General features: G+C 40.1%; 1 protein-coding gene across 12 annotated transcripts in view; it reads right to left on the bottom strand.

The window, feature by feature from the left end:
* CEP192 (centrosomal protein 192) overlaps positions 1-19,983 on the bottom strand; it is a 132,466-nt gene that overhangs the window by 49,044 nt on the left and 63,439 nt on the right. For all 12 annotated transcript variants that reach the window (XM_032293452.1, XM_032293445.1, XM_032293446.1 and 9 more), the window contains 6 exons: positions 18,143-18,968; positions 17,933-18,059; positions 15,075-15,249; positions 11,478-12,396; positions 10,431-10,579; positions 8,891-9,121 (listed from right to left, as the gene is read on the bottom strand). In XM_032293452.1, coding sequence (XP_032149343.1) covers positions 8,891-9,121; positions 10,431-10,579; positions 11,478-12,396; positions 15,075-15,249; positions 17,933-18,059; positions 18,143-18,968 — 2,427 coding nt within the window. The remainder of the gene's footprint in view (positions 1-8,890; positions 9,122-10,430; positions 10,580-11,477; positions 12,397-15,074; positions 15,250-17,932; positions 18,060-18,142; positions 18,969-19,983) is intronic.

Below are 19,983 nucleotides of genomic sequence, written 5' to 3'. Positions count from 1 at the left end.
AGGTATCCTTCTGGGACAAAGATAGCAGAAAAAGAAACAGGTAGTAACCCGTATTGTTCTGAAGCAGTTGCAGGCGATCCCCAGGCAAGCAGGGCCTGGAGTGAACCTCAGTAGTCCTACAGCAGAGGGGCCAGACTGTTAGAAGGAAAACTAAGAAACAGAAATAATTTCATCATCAACAAACTAGACGTCCACTCAGAGACCCAACCTGAAAGTCAGCAACTACAAAGACAACAGGTAGGTAAATCCATAAAGATGGGAAGAAACCAGCACAAAAAGGATGAAAACACCCGAAACCAGTACACCTCTCCTCCTACAAAGGATCACAACTCCTCACCAGCAAGGGAACAAGGTTAGATGGAGAATGAGTGTGATGAAATGACAGAGTCAGACTTGAGAAGGTGGGTAGTAAGAAACTTCTGTGAACTAAAAGAACATGTTCTAACCCAATGCAAAGTAACTTAGAACCTTGAAAAAAGATTTGACGAAATGCTAACGAGAATGGACAACTTAGAAAGGAATATGAGTGAATTGATGGAGCTGAAAAACACAACACAAGAACTTCGCGAAGCATGCACAAGTTTCAACAGCCGAACTGACAAAGCAGAAGAAAGGATATCAGAGGTCGAAGATCAACTCAATGAAATAAAACAAGAAGGCATGATTAGAGAAAAAGGGGTAAAAAGGAATAAACAAATTCTCCAAGAAATGTGGGACTACGTGAAAAGACCTAATCTAAGTTTGACAGGTGTACCTGAATGCGACAAAGAGAATGATCCATGCTAGAGAATACTCTTCAGGATATTATCCAGGAAAACTTCCCCAACCTAGCAAGGCAGGCCAATATTCAAGTCCAGGAAATAGGGAGAACACCACAAAGATATTCCTCACGAAGAGCAACCCCAAGGCACATAATCGTCAGATTCACCAGGGTTGAAATGAAGGAGAAAATGCTAAGGGCAGCCAGAGAGAATGGTCGGGTTACACACAAAGGGAAGCCCATATCAGACTCACAGCAGATCTCTCAGCGGAAACCGTACAAGCCAGAAGAGAGTGGGGGCCAATATTCAACATCCTTAAAGAAAAGAACTTTCAACCCAGAATTACGTATCCAGCCAAACTAAGCTTCATAAGTGAAGGAAAAATAAAATCCTTTGCGAATAAGCAAGTACTCAGAGATTTCATCACCACCAGGCCTGCTTTATAACAGCTCCTGAAAGAGGCTCTACACATAGAAAGGAACGACCAGTACCAGCCACTCCAAAAATAAACCAAATGGTAAACAGCATCAACACAATGAAGAATCTATATCAACTAATGGGCAAAACAGCCAGCTAGTACCAAAATGGCAGTATCAAATTCACACATAACAATATTAACCCTAAATGTAAATGGACTAAATGCCCCAATCAAAAGACACAGACTGGCAAATTGGATAAAAAGCCAAAACCCATCGGTTTGCTGTATCCGGGAAACCCATCTCACATGCAAGGATACACACAGGCTCAAAATAAAGGGATGGAGGAAGATTTACCAAGCAAATGGAGAACAAAAAAAAGCAGGAGTTGCAATTCTCATCTCTGATAAAATAGACTTTAAATCAACAAAGATCAAAAGAGACAAAGAAGGACATTATATAATGGTAAAAGGATCAATGCAACAAGAAGAGCTAACGATCCTAAATACATATGCACCCAACACAGGAGCACCCAGATACATAAGGCAAGTTCTTAATGACTTATAAAGAGACTTAGACTCCCACACAATAATAGTGGGAGACTGTAACACCCCATTGTCAATATTAGACAGATCAACCAGACAGAAAATTAACAAGGATATCCAGGACTTGAACTCAGACCTGGACCAAGCTAACCTAATAGACATTTACAGAACTCTCCACCCCAAATCCACAGAATATACATTCTTCTCAGCACCACATCACACCTACTCTAAAATTGACCACATAATTGGGAGGAAATCACTCCTCAGCAAATGCAAAAGAACGGAAATCATAACAGTCTCTCAGACCACAGTGCAATCAAGTTAGAACTCAGAATTCAAAAACTAACTCAGAACCGCACAGCTTCATGGGAACTGAACAACTGGCTCTTGAATGTTGACTGGATAAACAATGAAATGAAGGCAGAAATAAAGATGTTCTTTGAAACCAACGAGAATGAAGACACAACATACCAGAATCTCTGGGACGCATTTAAATCAGTCTCTAGAGGAAAATAGATAGCAATGTGTGCCCACATGAGAAGCAAGGAGAGATCTAAAATTGACACCCTATCATCAAAATTGAAAGAGCTAGAGGAGCAAGATTAAAAAAAACTCAAAACTGAGCAGAAGACAAGAAATAACTAAGATGAGAGCAGAATTGAAGGAGACAGAGGCACAAAAAACCCTTCAAAAAAATCAAATCCAGGAGCTGGTTTTTTGAAAAGATCAACAAAATAGACAGACCACTAGCCAGATTAATAAGAGAGAAAAGAGCGAATAACCAAATAGATGCAATAAAAAAAGATAAAGGGGATATCACCACAGATTCCACAGAAATTCAAACCATCATCAGAGATTATTACAAACAACTCTTATGGACATAAGCTAGTAAACCTGGAAGAAATGGATACATTCCTGGACACTTGCCTCCTCCCAAGCCTAAACCAGGAAGAAGCCGAAACCCTGAACAGACCCATAACCAGGTCTGAAGTTGAGGCAGCAATTAAGAGTCTACCACCCAAAAAAAGCCCAGGTCCAGATGGGTTCACAGCCAAATTCTACCAGACATACAAGAGGAGCTGGTACCATTCCTTCTGAAACTATTCCAAACAATCCAAAAAGAGGGAATCCTTCTCAAATCATTTTATGAGATCAACATCATCCTGATACCAAAACCCAGCAGAGACTCAATAAGAAAAGAAAACTTCAGGCCAATATCCATGATGAACGTAGATGCAAAAATCTTCAATAAAATACTGGCAAGCCGATTGCAACAGCATTTCAAAAAGCTTATCCACCATGATCAAGTACACTTCATCCTGGGGATGCAAGGCTGGTTTAACATATGCAAGTCTATAAACATAATACATCACATAAACAGAACCAAAGACAAAAACCACATGATTATCTCAATTGATGCAGAGAAGGCCTTTGACAAAATTCAACAGCCCTTTATGCTAAAAACCCTCAATAAGCTAGGTATTGATGGAACGTATCTCAAAATAATAAAAGCTATTTACGACAAACCAACAGCCAATATCATACTGAATGGGCAAAAACTGGAGGCATTCCCTTTGAAATCAGGTACTAGACAAGGATGCCCTCTCTCACCATTCCTATTCAATATAGTTCTGGAAGTTCTGGCCAGAACAATCAGGCAAGAAAAAGAAATAAAGGGTATTCAAATAGGAAAGGAGGAAGTCAAATTGTCTCTATTTGCAGACGACATGATTGTATATCTAGAAGACCCCATGGTCTCAGCCCAAAATCTCCTGAAACTGATAAGCAACTTCAGCAAAGTCTCAGGATACAAAATCAATATGCAAAAATCACAAGCATTCCTATACACCAATAACAGAATTAAAGAGAGCCAAATCAAGAATGAACTGACATTCACAATTGACACAAAGAGAATAAAATACCTGGGAATACAACTAACAAAGAATGTAAAGGACCTCTTCAAGGAGAACTACAAGCCACTGCTCAACAAAATAAGAGAGGACACAATCAGATGGAGAAACATTCCATGTTCATGGTTAGGAAGAATCAATATCGTGAAAATGGCCATATTGCCCAAAGTAATTTACAGATTCAACACTATCCCCATCAAGCTACGAATGACCTTCTTCACAGAATTGGAAAAAAACACCTTAAGCTTCATATGAAACCAAAAGAGAGCCCGCATAGCCAAGTCAATTCTAAGCAAAAAGAAAAAAGCGGGAGGCAGCACACTACTGGACTTCAAAGTATACTACAAGGCTACAGTAATCCAAACAGCATGGTATTGGTACCAAAACAGGGATATAGACCAATGGAACAGAACAGAGGCCTCGAAGGCAACACCACACATCTACAACCATCTGATCTTTGACAAACCTGACAAAAACAAGCAATGGGGAAAGGATTCCCTGTTTAATAAATGGTATTGGGAAAACTGGCTAGCCATGTGCAGAAAGCAGAAACTGGATACCTTCCTGACACCTTACACTAAAATTAACTCCAGATGGATTAAAGACTTAAAATAAGACCTAACACCATCATAAAAACCCTAGACGAAAATCTAGGCAAAACCATTCGGGACATAGGCATAGGCAAGGACTTCATGACCAAAATACCAAAAGCATTGGCAACAAAGGCCAAAATAGACAAATGGGACCTAATCAAACTCCACAGCTTCTGCAGGGCAAAAGAAACAGTCATCAGAGTGAATTGGCAACCAACAGAATGGGAAAAAATTTTTGCAGTTTACCCATCTGACAAAGGGCTGATATCCAGAATTTACAAATAACTAAAACAGATTTAGAAGAAAAAAACAAACAAGCCCATTTAAAAGAGGGCAAAGGATATGAATGGATACTTTACAAAAGAAGACATACATAAGGCCAACAAACATATGATAAAATGCTCATCATCACTGGTCATCAGAGAAATGCAAATCAAAACTACATTGAGATAACATCTCACACTAGTTAGAATGGAGATCATTAAAAAATCTGGAGACAACAGATGCTGGAGAGGATGTGGAGAAATAGGAACACTTTTACACTGTTGGTGGGAGTGTAAATTAGTTCAACCATTGTGGAAGACAGTGTGGCGATTCCTCAAGGACATAGAAATAGAAATCCCATTTGACCCAGCAATCCCATTACTGGGTATATATCCAAAGGATTATAAATTGTTCTATTATAAGGACACGTGCACACGAATTTTCATTGCAGCACTGTTTACAATAGCAAAGACCTGGAACCAACCCAAATGCCCATCAATGACAGACTGGACAGGGGAAATGTGGCACATATACACCATGGAATATTATGCAGCCATCAAAAACGATGAGTTCGCGTCCTTTGTAGGGACATGGATGAACCTGGAAACCATCATTCTCAGCAAAGTGACACAAGAACAGAAAATCAAACACCGCATGTTCTTACTCATAGGCAGGTGTTGAACAATGAGAACACATGGACACAGGGAGGGAAGCACTACACACTGGGGTCTGTTGGGCGGAAATAGGGGGGGGACAGTGGGCGTAGGGGAGTTGGGGAGAGATAGCATGGGGAGAAGTGTTAGATGTGGGTGATGGGGAAGGCAGCAGATCACACTGCCACGTGTGTGCCTATGCAACAATCTTGCATGTTCTTCACATGTACCCCAAAACCTAAAATGCAATAAAACAAATTTAAAAAATAAATCAATAAATAAATAACTTTGAAGAATATCACTGGATTATTTGTAACACAAAAGATAAATACTTAAGGGGATAACCTATTCTCCATGATGTACTTATATCACACTGCATGTCTGCATCAAAACATTTCATGTACCCGATAGATATATTTAATTATTTAGGTACCCACAAAAATATTTTAAAGAAAAATGAAGAATACAAAAAATTACATACCACTCCAGAATGATTTTTTTAAAAAAATCTAACAATACCAAACATTAGCAATAACAGTATTGCATACATTTCTTCTGCAAATATAAGTTAGAGAGCTAGTTGGCAATATCTATCCAAAATAACGGTACATATACTTTAAACTGTAACATTTGCATTATGTACTGGGAGCCCCTTTCTCACGTTGAGAAAGTAATTTAACAGTTTCTATGCATATGGCCTCTGTATAATTCCTGAACACTGTCTCATATGGAATGTTGTTCCGTAATCAAATCTTGCTGAGCCATCAGGGCCTAATTCCTCTAGTTCCACTCCTCCAAGAAGGCAGCGTTAATTGGCCTGAATAACACTGAACTATTCCCTACACCAGTGGTTCCCAAATTTGTCTGTTTGTTGGACTCATAGCTCAGACACATACATCAGTAGTTTTTGAAATTCATCAGGTGATTCCAACGAGCATATCAGTAGGGAACCACTGCCTTCCACTACCAAACACCATTGATATATGTGAGCCGCTTGAGACACAACAATGCCAAATATTGCATAGAGGTGATTTATCATGTCTGCTACAGAAAGGTAAGCAGCTTTAAGGGCAAGCTGAACAGCCTAATATAGTAGAATGTATTGAAATGCAGGAAGTTAATAGCACCAGTTCTCAGTGCTTCCTACCAGAGGTGGCTTGACCGTGTTTGGAGATGTTATGGTTATCACAGTGGGGTAAGGGGTATTACTGACATCCAGTGAGTAGAGGCCAGGGACACTGCTAAACATCCTATACTGCTGGAGACAGCCCTCTCCACCCTCAAAGAATTTTCTAGCCCAAAATACCAATAGTGTTAATGCTGAAAAACCCTGACCTAGCGAAGGGCAAGCAGAGCAGAGCTGACTGAGAAGTATATAAAATGGCACTTACGCAAAAAGGAAAAGATCACTAAAAGTTTTTAACATGTGCAGATAACAACATAAGGGTACAGGAATACTAAAACGTGAAAAAAGTTTATGAGAACATTTACAATTGATTTCCTCCTTCACGCCCATAAGAAAATAAAGTTGTTACGTTAGGTTACTAAGCATTCCCCTGAAGAACGTGTACTATGAGGAAAACCCTGTGATTCTCACCAGTCTCCCAGAGTAGCTGCCCTGTCCTTCATCCCGAACACCCACCTCTAAATTGCAAGTCACAGTTACAGCTTTGTGGAATAAAACAACTAATTATTTTTTTTGAGACACAGTCTTGCTCTGTCATCCAGGGTGGATTGTAATAGCGTGATCTCAGCTCACTGTAAACTCTGCCTCTTGGGTTCAAGCAATTCTCCCGCCTCAGCCTCCTGAGTAGGTGGGATTACAGGCATGCACTACCAAGCCCGACTAAGTTTTGTATTTTTAGTAGAGACTGGGTTTCGCCATGTTGTCAGGCTTGTCTCAAACTCCTAACCTCAGGTGATCCACCCACCTTGGCTTCCTAAAGTGCTGGGATTACAGGCATGAGCCACTGCACCTGGCTTGAAACAACTAACTAACTTTAGGAGGACATCAGTACACCTGTTAAGTGTGGTTAGCTAAATGTGTTAAATTCAACTCATATGTTAGGAAATCAAATAATATTTTTCTTTTTGAGGCTGGGTCTTGCTCTGTTGCCCAGGCTGGAGTGCAGTGGTGTGATTACAGCTTATGATAGCCTCAAACTCCTGAGTTCAAGTGATCCTCCCACCTTAGCTTCTGGAGGAGTTGGCATCACAAGCATGCACCACTACACCCAGCTAATTTTTAAAATTTTGTGTAGAGACAAAGTCTCACTATGTTGCCCAGGCTGGTCTTGAACTACTGGGCTCAAGCAACCCACCCACCTTGACAGATGTGTGCCAGTGCCCAGCTGAAATCAACTAACTTTTAAAGTTAGTTAAAAGTCACATCCTACATAATGATGTTTTGGTCAATGATGACTGTATACAAGACAGTGGTCCCATAAGATTATAATGGAGATGGAAAATTCCTAACACCTAGTGATATCATAGCCATCATAACATCATAGTATAATTATATTTTTATGAATTTGGTGTAGCCTAAATGTACAGTGTTTATAATGTCTACAAGAGTGTACAGTATTATAATGTCTACAAGAGTGTACAGTAATGTCCTAGGCCTTTACATTCACTCATCACTGACTTACCGAGAGCAACTTCTAGTCCTCTAGTAAGTGCCCTATAAGATGTACCATTTTAAAATCTTTGATAATGCATTTTTTCTGTACCGTTTCTATGTTTAGATATAGAAATACTTACCATTGTGTTACAGCTGCCTACAGTATTAAGTACAGTAACAAGCTATATGGGAACAATGGTGCATAGCCTGGGAACAATGGTGCATAGCCTAGGAACAATGGACTTTCCCAGATAGTCTAGGTGTGTAGAAGGCTATGCCATCTAGGTTGGTGTACGTACACTCTGTGATATTTACACAATGACAAAATTGCCTAAGGACACATTTCTCAGGGCATATCCCTGTTAAGTGACCCATTACTGTATCAAGACCTGTTCTGCTTTTCCGCTGTCCTGCACCCTCCCATCTCTCCCTGCCACATTCCTTAATTTCATTCAGTATGTTAGTTCTGATTTCACTATCAACTAAGAGGAGACAGCTCTTGTAAAGCGGTGGTTGTTAACTAAGGCTGTTTTGTAATCATCTGGGAAGATTTAAAAATTACCGAGAGGTAGCCACCCCCTCCCTCACTCTGATTTAGTCAGTCTATGTGGGACTCAGGTATTGGGGTACATTTAAAAAACCCCAGTATTATTCCAATGTGCAGCCAGGGTTGAGAACCATCATCCTAAATGAGCATATAATCCAATGACCATTTATTATCCCAACTTGGCTAGACCTAATTTCTTTAGCTTCCAGAAAATAGGAGACTGGAGAAGGGAAACTTTTCTAGCCAGCAAATAACCTCCAGGTGCAGAAATATAAAAAGAATATGAACCACTGGCATGTTGCTAAGTGCACATCTAATTAAACAATGGAAATCAGTTGGAAAATAGTGTTTAACCTTATACTCTGCTTTATAGACATCTTAGCAAGTATACTTGTGTTTCTGTAAAACTAAAAATAATTTTAAATTTTGGAATAAAAAGACATTGAGAAACAAAGTTTAGCTTGAAACTACTTTTGTAGCATTTTTGTTCACAAATTTCTTTTCCCCAAATTTTACTTCTACGGTTAAACAGTCTTCTTTAAAACGCCAGGTATGACAATGACTCATTTACAAACAGATACCTCAATAGCAGGACTCTCGGCAACGGCAGTGAGAGTGACGGTGCTGGCCAAAGCTTCCGCCTGTACGATAGTCTCAGCATCTGTTGAACATGGCCAAGAAGCAACACTGAATGTGCATCTGAAAACCCCAGGACTGGATGGTATAAAAAGCACTTTTATCTCTTCTGTGGCATGAGGTCTTATGATGACTTTATTCTTGAAAACTAAACAATGATGTGTTGAAAGATCCACCTTCAAACAAGAGCCACAAAGTTTGTTATTAATGGCTTCACACTGAAAATCAAGTAGAATTACCTAGTTTAAGATTCCTTTTTCCTAATCAATCAAACTGCCAAATTTAGACATTTATTATCTCCTCAGAAATGTCAAAACCTTGTCACTCGTGGTCTCTAAAGTACAATGTGTCAAATGCTTCACAAGTTGAATGTTCTTGCTGCACCAAGTCTGTCTCCCCAGTCCATCTCCAAGCAGACATATTGACCTGTACCCTCAGTTGTCTTAAAAAGGGCACTGACGAGGGTCACTCTTTCATAGCCCTCTAAATCTCTCTAGGACACACAATGCCGAACGGGGGGGGGGGGGGAAGAGTCAGGCCAATCGCTGTGGTCCCACAGCCCTGACCCCACCTAGATTGCAGTGACAACTCCAGCTGTCCTCCCTCCTCACTGTCAATGGGGATCTTCTTTTCTATTCCCCACTTCCAAAGACAACACTGCTTCATTCACAGACTCTAAGATGCCCCTAGAAAGTCTCCACAGCCCGCCTTCCACCCTCAACCCTTTCCTTCAATCACCCGCTTTTCATCTAACCTGAGGACTTGAAGTAGAGGGGAGAAGCCAAGATTGTGGGGAGGCAATCTTATTTTACCAGGCAAACAACGGCCACTAAGAGGCACAAGGGAAGAGGAAACACATTCACCAATGCTGGTTCGCAAGCAACGGTCGTAAAACTGGGATATTTCAAAACAGCGGCTGACCATATACATCCCCTACCTACTCATCGATATTTGAATGGTCACTGTAACCAGGAGAGAAGATTTAGAGTCTAGAATTATACAGCTGTAGTTGATTATGTAAGAGGCCTCTGTCACAAGAATTCATATTAAAACTGCATTTCCAGGTATTTCAAAAGCTCATGTAAGAAAATCATCAAATAAATTAGTCAAAAAGACTCCCCTTGCCAAATGAAGCCATAAGCTCCAAGAGTAACTGCTTTCCTTTTTTTAAAAAAAAATTGTAGTTACCTTATATTCAATCACCTTTAACAAAACTAACAAGTAGCAACCACAAACTCGGTGCTTTTAATGATTTAAATAACACTAAAAGCAAATTTATAGGATTTTACAAATAAATAACAATAAAATGTAAATACTAAAAAATGATGGAAAATGCAAAACATACTGTTTCACTCTACACTCTATAAGCACTAGAACAAAAGGGGCCTGAGAAAAAGATGCCATGGCAATGACTGTGTCAGGGGAAATCAAGCACCTAATCACAATGCAACTGTTAGGTTAAATGAGAAAGACACAGAAAACTACCTTTTCACCATTAACACAAACGCTGAGGACCCCAATGCTGACTTGCAGCCAACGGTCCGTTGGGTTGAGCACACTGAGGAGGGTCTGGGAAGCGATCCCGACACAGCAGGCATGAGGAAGCTTCAACTCCTCAGGCACTCGGACACTCCCTGGGTGAGAATAAAACACAGTCAAAAATGCAAGTTACAGCAAACCCCTGATTATAAGCCAAATCTGTTAAATGGCAATGAGTTTATAAGATGGCCTGTTTACACTTCAGAGCTAGAGTCAAAGCGCTCCAGATGGAGTCCTTGACGTTGCATGAGCCTCAGAGGCCTGCCAACAATTTTGTCCTGCTTCCATCCAGCTCAGGAAAAGAAAATTAAAATTGGATCAAGCTCGCAATTACAGTTAATCAATTCTTTGAGGTTAGTGCCTGTAAGCAATCTCTTCCCTTTCTCTGATAAATCATGTCACTGCTTATGCTAAAAACAAACAAACTCCAGAGGCTCTTTCCAGATGTGGACACCTATCAGATTTTAACAATACCACCTATCTTCCAACATCCTCACATAGGTGCTCCAGAGGGCAGAGAAGACAGCACCCCAGTAGCGGTGTGTACCATGTCAGGAAAAGCACAGCTACCAGCTCGGCAGGCAGAGTGACGGTCAGCAAGAGAGAAGCTGCCCCATAGACACACCTGAGTGCTGCCTCTCCACCACAACAGCCACCCAGAGACTCACAGGTGGAAGCGCTCACTCATTCTGGCATTCAACTCTTAACTGCTATTTCCTATGTGAAATAACCATAAAACTGCAATGGCAGAACAAAAGAGAGACAAAGAAGACAAAGTCATATACAGCCTGTCACCTGCATAGTGCAACGTTTTTTCTAAGCCAACTTCAGGGATCCTTGCACAGAAATATATTATGGTGTTCTCAGTTTAGGAAGAAACACAAAACTTACAAGGAATTAATGCTAACCGGTAACTCCTTGAAACAAACTAGCTTTGTGGTATCATTTGAGAAAATAATAGCAAGCAACAATAATAGAGAAAAAGCATCTTACCCAATCCTGATGTCATTCCTGAATCCCATGGTTCAGTTCCACAGTTCGTACCAACAGACGGCACAGGGAAAGGTTTTGCTGTGCTTAGCAGGTTCTCATTTAAGGATTTACAATATGGGTTACAGACGGAAGAGGTACCCATCCATCCAGAGCTGATATTTGGTCCTAGACAAATTCCCATAGCCACTGAGTTCTGCACAGGCTCTCCTGCAACAGCTGGATAGGGAAGGCCTCCTGAGAAGCCACAGACTGTGGTACTGCCAGCATGGCACTGAGGCAAGGCGGCACTTCCAGCTGAAGGGAGAGTTCCCAAATACTGCTGAGCGAAGGGAGCTGTGCTGAGAGAGGGTTGCATCAAGACTGCATGCAGAGCAGCAGGCATGCTCCGCATGTCAGTCACAGAACCATGAACTGTGCTTCTGGGAATAGGAGCGCACTGGCTTTCAGAGGTGGTCTGATGAGAAACCCGGCCACTGAACTCATGGCCAGCAGTTGACATATCTTTAGGAATTATTCTTCGATCACCATCTACAGGCTCCTGACAGGACACAGGGTGTGATGTGGCTGACCCCACCTGACAGCTCAGACCTGACTTGCCCAGGAGAGCCAGCCTGATTGGGTCCAATTCCTCAGGGTTTGATGTCAAATCTACCTCACTGGTTTCCAACAGATTTCCACTTTTGGAGGAAGGATCTTTACTCCATCTAAAGTCAGGTTTCACATATTCAGGCTTGCTACTCAGAGAAGTAGTTTCAGTTGCTTTTCTAGTATTAGAGTTGTTCTGGATAATAGATGACAATGTTCCTTTCCCTCTATTCTGAAATGGAACGTTTTCTCTCAATTTTTCCATATCCCGTTCCTCCAATGGGGCTGGACTGGCTTGAATAATTGTGGTGCTCAACTCGCTGGTGATATCACTCTGAGTGCAACAAAATTTATTTTTAATAATCCACAGATAAACTTAATATAACAATTCGAAACTATGCTGCTATAAGCTCAAGTAACAAAGAGATGTCCATGAAGTTTCTCTTTGAAAATTCATTTACACAAAAAAAGTAGTCTTGCAGTTGTGAAATGCAGGCTTACATTAGAAAATTTGTGTTTGTTGTTTTGTAAAAAGAATTATAAGAAAATAAATAGGAGATATACGCTAAGTATATCTGAAAATTTTACACAGATAAAGGATCAGGTCTAATAAGTTTTTTAAGATTTAAGGGATTTGTGTAAACTTTACAATAAAAATCTGAATAAATTAGTAATGAATGAGTTGGGGGGGGGGCAAGCAAGTTTGAAATAACAACCTTGAGGTCAGGCATTAGCTCAGTAGGCTAGCAGGGCCCCACCCCACCATCTGTCCATGCTGCTGCCTAAGCTTGAAGATTCAAAGATGTTAACTTTTTTTTGTTTTGATTTTTTGAGATGGAGTCTTGCTCCTGTTGCCCAGGCTGGAGCGCAATGGCGCAACCTCAGCTCACTGCAACCACCACCTCCCGGGTTCAAGCCATTCTCCTGCCTCAGCCTCCCAAGTAGCTGAGATTACAGGCACCTGCCACCACGCCCTGCTAATTTTTTTGTATTTTAGTAGAGATGGGGTTTCACCATGTTGGCCAGGATGGTCTTGAACTCTTGACCTCAGGTGATCCGCCCACCTCAGCCTCCCAAAGTGCTGGGATTACAGGTGTGAGCCACCAAGCCCAGCCAAAGATGTTAACTTTTATGTGTTCTAAGCCCTCTCCCATTTCTAAACTTTTGTGGTTCTATGAAGCATGAAATTAACAATCCCAGTAAATGTCCACACTTATTTCTTTGTACATAATACATAACCTGAGGAGTAACACCTACAGCTCTGTGGGTTGGACCAGCTGAAATTTGGAGACTAGATAGATGTAACCTTCACTGACTGCTTTGGTACTTGGTTTATAAATTTCTCCTGGCCAAAGCTTCAGAAATAAAGACACTAAGACACAAAGACTGTATTATTTGCCAATTAATAATAACAATATGTATCCAGTGGTGACTTACTAGGTGACCAGCACTGCCCTCACATACTATTCCTCCTTACAGATGAAGAAACAGATTTTGAGGGAAGTTTAGTAATCTGTCTGAGGAGGCAGAAGATAAGTTATCTGACACGATAGCCCAGCGCTCAACCACTACGTTAAGAGTATGCAGACTCAATATCAACAACAACGTGAAAAAGACAGCTATCAAAGAAAAGAGTGTAATGCTCTAACACTATGCTGTGTATTCAGTAACTCTTCAGTAGCTTGGTGGAAAAGGACTATGCAGCATACCCACAGCAGTCATAGTTAGCTCATTAAAAAACTGAACACTTTCACATCCACAACATACACACACAAAAACAGGTAACACTAGCTACTCCCACATAAATCTCTCTGATCTTCTATTCTATCCCCACTGGTATTGCCTTGGCCTAAGTGAGCACTGTATCTTGCCTGAACCACTACAGTGGTCTCATGACAAATCTCTGATTTTAATTTTGTTCCTCCTGATCCCTCCTTCTTCACTGCTGTTGGAGTGAGCTTTTAAAACATCAAACCAGCCTCGGCTTGGTGGCTCATTCCTGTAATCCCAACACTTTGGGAGGCCAAGGCAGGAAGATCACTTGAGGCCAGGAGTTCAAGACCAGCCCTGGCAACATAGCAAGACCCTGTCTCTAACAAAAAAAATTTTTTAATTAGCCAGGTGTGGTGGTGGGCACCTATAGACCCAGCTACTCGAGAGGCCAAGGCAGAAGGAACACCTGAGCCCAGGAGTACAAGATCAGCGTGAGGAACATAACAAGACCCTGTCTCTACGAAAAAATTAAAAATTAGCCAGGTGTGATTAGTGCACACCTGTAATCCCAGCTACTTGGGAGGCTGGGGCAGGAGGATCATCTGAGACTAGGAGTCCCAGGCTGTAGTGAGCTGTAATCGTGTCACCGTAATCCAGCCTGGGTGACAGAACAAGACCATTTCTAAAAAATACAAAAAACAAAATCAAAACAGATCATGACAGTGACCTGCTTAAAAGCCTTCAAACCCTGATATTTTAAAATCAGCACGGTTCACGGTTTGGCCACCCCTCTTCTAGCCTCATCTACTTCTCCCTACTGACATGAGTCACTGTGGCTATTCTAAACTTCCTGGAGCACCTCAGATGCAGTGTGTATCTTACAACTCTCCACCTCCCCGTGTGTTAACTCTGCTTCCTCTCTGCCTAACTCCTAGCAGTCCTGCAGAGTATGGCTTCAGTGTATTTATTCCTGCCAAAAACCTTTGCTGAAGCACCCTCCAGGCAATCAGACTTCCAACCCCCACCTTCTGAGTCCCAATAGTATGTGAGCAGCATGGTGCACTTCATTACACAATGTGCCTTGCCAGACAGGGCTCTTTGAGGGCAGATCCTAAAATATGTGTACCTCTGTGACTACCAGCATGAGTAGGTATTTAATATGTGTACACATACAATAATCATTTTAAAGGTAAAAGAGAAACGGAAGTTTTACAGGCTTGAACTGTAGTCTGAATCAAACATCTGTAATACTTTACGAGTTGACAGCCTTAGTAATAAATAATCCAAGTGGCTGCCCACCTTGCAGTCCTCCAGGCCATCATCTGTGGTTGTGGTAGGATAGGAGCTCTCTGGTTGGGACACATACGTCAGCCTGCTCATACCAGCAGGCGAGCAGGCCAAGAGAGACAATTCCTGCTCACAGGGAGGCTGCTGCTGCTGCTGAGCTGCTGAACCAAAGGTCTCTAACGTGCATCTGAAAAAGAAGAGTAGCTCACATCAGGAATTCTCCAGTCCTCCAGCTATCTATATTAGCAAAAAATCATTCCTATGTGCCTATAATCTTGCAAATAACTCAATCACAAATCCAATGTTTAAAATTAATTATCTAAAATTGTAAAGGATATTCCCACTGAATGAAGCATCTGTTTAGCTACTATAAAATGTATTGTGGCATTTTCATTAACAAATACCACATAAAGACACACAGCAATGTTAGATATTCATTTTATAAAAATCTGCTGAGTATCTGATATGGGGAAATGAACAGAAGCATTCAAGAATTCCCACCCTCAAAGAGCAAAGAGGAAAAAAAAATCACACAGATAAGTGCAAAGAAATGGAAATGGTCACACACCACTATGAGACTATCAAGTGGTACAACTTTTGGTTGAGCAATTAAGCGGTACATATCAAAGGCCTCTTGACTCAGACATTCTACATCTAGGAATTTATCCTGAGGAAAAAAAATTAATGATAAATATAAAGACTTCGCAAAAAGGACATGTCATCACTTCACTGTGGATAATAAGTGGGAAATCTTAAATCACACAGGAGGAAGTAAACTACAAAAATCAGAGGTCAGACATGCAATACAACACTATGCGGCCATTCAAAAGCATGTTGTTCTAGCTGTGGCTCAGACAGATGTCCCTGCAATAAAACGTAAAACGAAAAGATCAGAAAGCGACAAATAGTGAGTCCCACCCCTATCTACACATACACCAGGGTTACTTCCTCATTATTCTGTTCATTAGCACCTTTCATAGGGCTGAGGGGCAAGGAGGAGAAAAGAGACTGCACCTCTTGAGGGGAAGCTGCAAAGTCACAGTGTAAAAGAGCACAGGGGATAGGAAGTAAGTGTCAAGCCACCTTTGGAAACAGTCTCCACACCTATGCTCTGCCAGTTAGCTTCAATTCAGCCCTTCACTTGACTGGATTCCACCATCTTTCTTTTTTGTACAAAGTTCAGAATATTCAGCTAGGCAATGGACATATACAGAAAATTCAAATTTGTATTCTGAACTTTTAAAAAGTCCCAAATCAAGATGGTGTCAAAATACCACTTAGTAAGTTTCTAACCAATGGCAACAAAGTATTACTAACCAAATTGATTCAGGGCTTCTTTAGCTTCTGCATGACATGTACCTACATGGGTTTCTGTATGCACATGAACACGTGCATGCACATGCATACACATACACACACAGACACAGCATGATATAGCACGGAAAATGTTCTGAGTCACTGGATGATGTGCTGTATTAGTTTGACTTCTTTGGTTAACAAGAACAAGTGCGTTTAGGTAAAATTTCCTCAAATAATGAAAAGTGAACTGCAAGAACACATGCAAAATAAAAGAGGGGGCATATTGTATGATATACCAAAGTAATAATGAAGAATCAACACAGAGATATAGCCTTAAAAAATTATTAGACGAAAAATAATGAATTTGGGCAAAAACTTGCAAAAAGATCAAGTCAATTCAAAGGCAAAAAGAAATCAGCCTAGTCTCATATATCCCTCTAGTCTTCCATAGAGACAATAAAGCAATACCTATAAGAAACATAAGAGAAGAATGTATAAGCCAAAGACTTTAAACATACTATGCCATGTCACGGCCACATGATCTTCAAATTTGCTTTGGGCTGGGTGACCAGTAATATATCTGCTAAAATATGCAGGCCGGGTGTAGTAGCTCATGCCTGTAATCCCAGCACTTTGGGAGGCCAAGGCAGGTGGATCACCTGGAGTCAAGAGTTTGAGATCACCCTGGTCAACATAGTGAAACCCCATCTCTACTAAAGATACAAAAATTACCCAGGCATGGTGTCATGTGCCTGTGGTCCCAGCTACTTGGGAGACTGAGGCAGGAGAATCACTTGAACCAAGGAGGCAGAGGTTGTAGTGAGTTGAAACCATGCCACTGCACTCCAGCCTGGACCACAAGCGAGACTCCCTCTCAAAAAAAAAATAAATAAATAAAAATAAAATGCAATTAACTATTAAACAAGAAGTGACGTTGTATATGAAAGTGAAACTGAGACATCCATAAGGAGTCAGAGAAAGACCTAAGCTCTCCACTGATAATTAGCACCATTACCATGTTGCTTCAGATGAATATGAAAAACTTTAATGGCAGCTTGGGAAATAGTTAATAGATATCTTTGAAATCCAGTATTTTGAAAGAAATCAAAACTACATTTAACATTTTTGTTAATTTCACTGGTTAGGCAAAATTTTCCATTTATTAGACTCTTTCTATAAACATATAAAAGATTTCTTATAAAGCCACAAAGGACATTCATAAAATTAAAATTTTATGAACAGTTATTCATCCCAATATCATGTAGATAGCAAAACAGTTAAGATACAAAGTGCTCACCAGAAGTATCAAATGAACCATGACAGATCCATTATGCAGTATGTAACATTACTAGTTTTCTTTTAAATTCATTGAATAATTGTTACAATGAGTGAAAAAAAGGCAGTGTACAAAAATTTGCACAGAAAAATAGCTGGAAAGAAATTCACAGCTTACAAGAATTATCTTTGAGAGATGAATGCACAGATGAATAATTTTTCTTCTTTACACTGTTTTCCAATTTCCTATACTTAGCACGTATTTTTAATTTTTAAAAAAGAAGGTACACACTTACCCTGATGAACTTGTTCCGGACATTTCACTAGGAGAAGAATGACTCAGTGGTGATGTGGAAGGTCTGAAGCTCTCCTGTTCATCCTCTGAGCCACGTCCACCATGCTCAGGAGAGGTCTTTTTCAAATCTATCAGATGGGAGTATTTTCCAGTGAGAAGAGAAAATAAACTTTGTAATTTTACGAATGTGACCAATAACTCATACACTTACCGCTATTTTTAGGTGAGACTATGCAATGGTTTTCAAAAGTCACATGCTTTTCACTGTTGCTTGTTTCCATGACACACTCATTCTGCCTCTGATTTTCTCTATTATCTCGTATTTCTTCACAGTCTTTTAACAGACAAAGGGATGTTATGCTGGGGTTCTTCACTGATGAATAACTATCAGATGGAGTAGAAATTGAGGTGGCTTTTTCACTGTTACCAACATCTGCTAATTTGTCGTCAATGGAACATGTCTTCACATCAACTATTGCACTGCCATTCTCTCTCATATTTGTAAGTGAATTTGAAAAGTTTATAGTTCTAAATGACTCTTGGTTCTCACTCTCCCCATTTTCAACATGAACAACAGCTGCTGTGTTTTCTTCTGGTTCCCTCATACTTATACTAGTAGCACTTACATCCACTGTATGAATATCTTGAGCAGTTGGTTCTTTGGGCAAAGATAAATCCCAAATATCAGATATACCAGCCCTTGAAAAGTTTTCCATTCCATTTTCATATCTACTAATTTCTGTTTTTCTAAGATATTTCTCCATATCAAATGCATTGGATCCATTACTTTTTTCTAAATCATTAGGTAAGAAATGACACACATGAGAACAGTCCTTTAGTTTCTCATCTTCCTGAAAAGTCTTGTCTCTGGTTTTATTTGAAAGTGCCTTGATCATAGCAGCAAGTTGGGAAGGATCAGCATTAACTGATGCCTCTGTGATGGCTGAAGCAATAGTGCTGATCCTAAGCATAGAATCACCACTATCTGGTAGCTTGTCTTGGTATCTTTGGGGTTTGTTGTTCATGAAGAAATTGTCCTAGATGTAAGAAAATTAAACATTAGATAAATTTACCCTGAACATTCAGTTTCATGAACATTCAGTAGTCCTCCATTATCACTGGGAAATGCATTTCAACCCCAAGTGGATACCTGAAATCTCAGATAGCACCAAATCCAACTGTCGTCAATCAGGGCATGTTTCTGTTCCTATCTTCTACCCAAAAATGTAATGCCTTTTCCATCTTAACTAAGCACTTATCACTCACTGTGGCTAGAACTTTTGCAGTTTGGAGTGTGAAGCATGAATTTCTCTGTCCTTCTTTGCAATTTCACATGAAGAAGGTTCATTTTTACCACAGACCTCAGCAACTTCAGCATATTTTTTTTTCTTTCCTTATTAAGTCGAGAACTTTTACCTTTTCACTTGAAGGAAGCACTTGACAGTGCTTTGGTGTATCCAAATTGCCAGCAACACTACTCTTGCACTTTGGGGCCATTACAAAATAAGAGTGGCTTGAATACACGCACTGCGGTATCACTGGAGTTGATCTGATCACCAAACGTTACTAAATGACTAATGGGCAACAAGTGAATATGGGTGGAGAAGTTGGACAAAAGAAAGACTCACATCCCACCAGGATGGAGCGAGGTGGTGGGAAGATTCCATCATGCTACTAAGAATGACATATAATTTGAAACTTATAAACTATTTCTGGAATTTTTCATTGAATATTTTTGTGCCACAGTTGACCATAGGTAACTAAAACTGCAGAAAGGAAAACTGTGAAAAAGAGGGGTCTACTGTATTCATTTGATCTTTATAAGCATGATGTAGGATTTAACAGCAACAAAAAAATTAAGGGTATACCAGCTAAATATCCTAATGAAAAAGACAGCTGCTATCAACTTTAATTATATAGTACCAGGTTATTTATAAAATGGATTATTGTTTATTTTTAAAAAATCATCAGGAATGACATGGTAAAACTAAATCAAATAATTTTAATCCAAAATTTAAGATACTAAGATTAAAAAACTGAGTTATTGTGATA

Source organism: Sapajus apella, unplaced genomic scaffold, assembly GCF_009761245.1.
Source record: "Sapajus apella isolate SASKATOON/1434 unplaced genomic scaffold, GSC_monkey_1.0 scaffold29, whole genome shotgun sequence".
NCBI classification, from domain to species: Eukaryota; Metazoa; Chordata; class Mammalia; order Primates; family Cebidae; genus Sapajus; species Sapajus apella.
The sequence above is the reverse complement of the archived record's forward strand: the minus strand, read 5'-3'. Positions and strand labels throughout refer to the sequence as shown.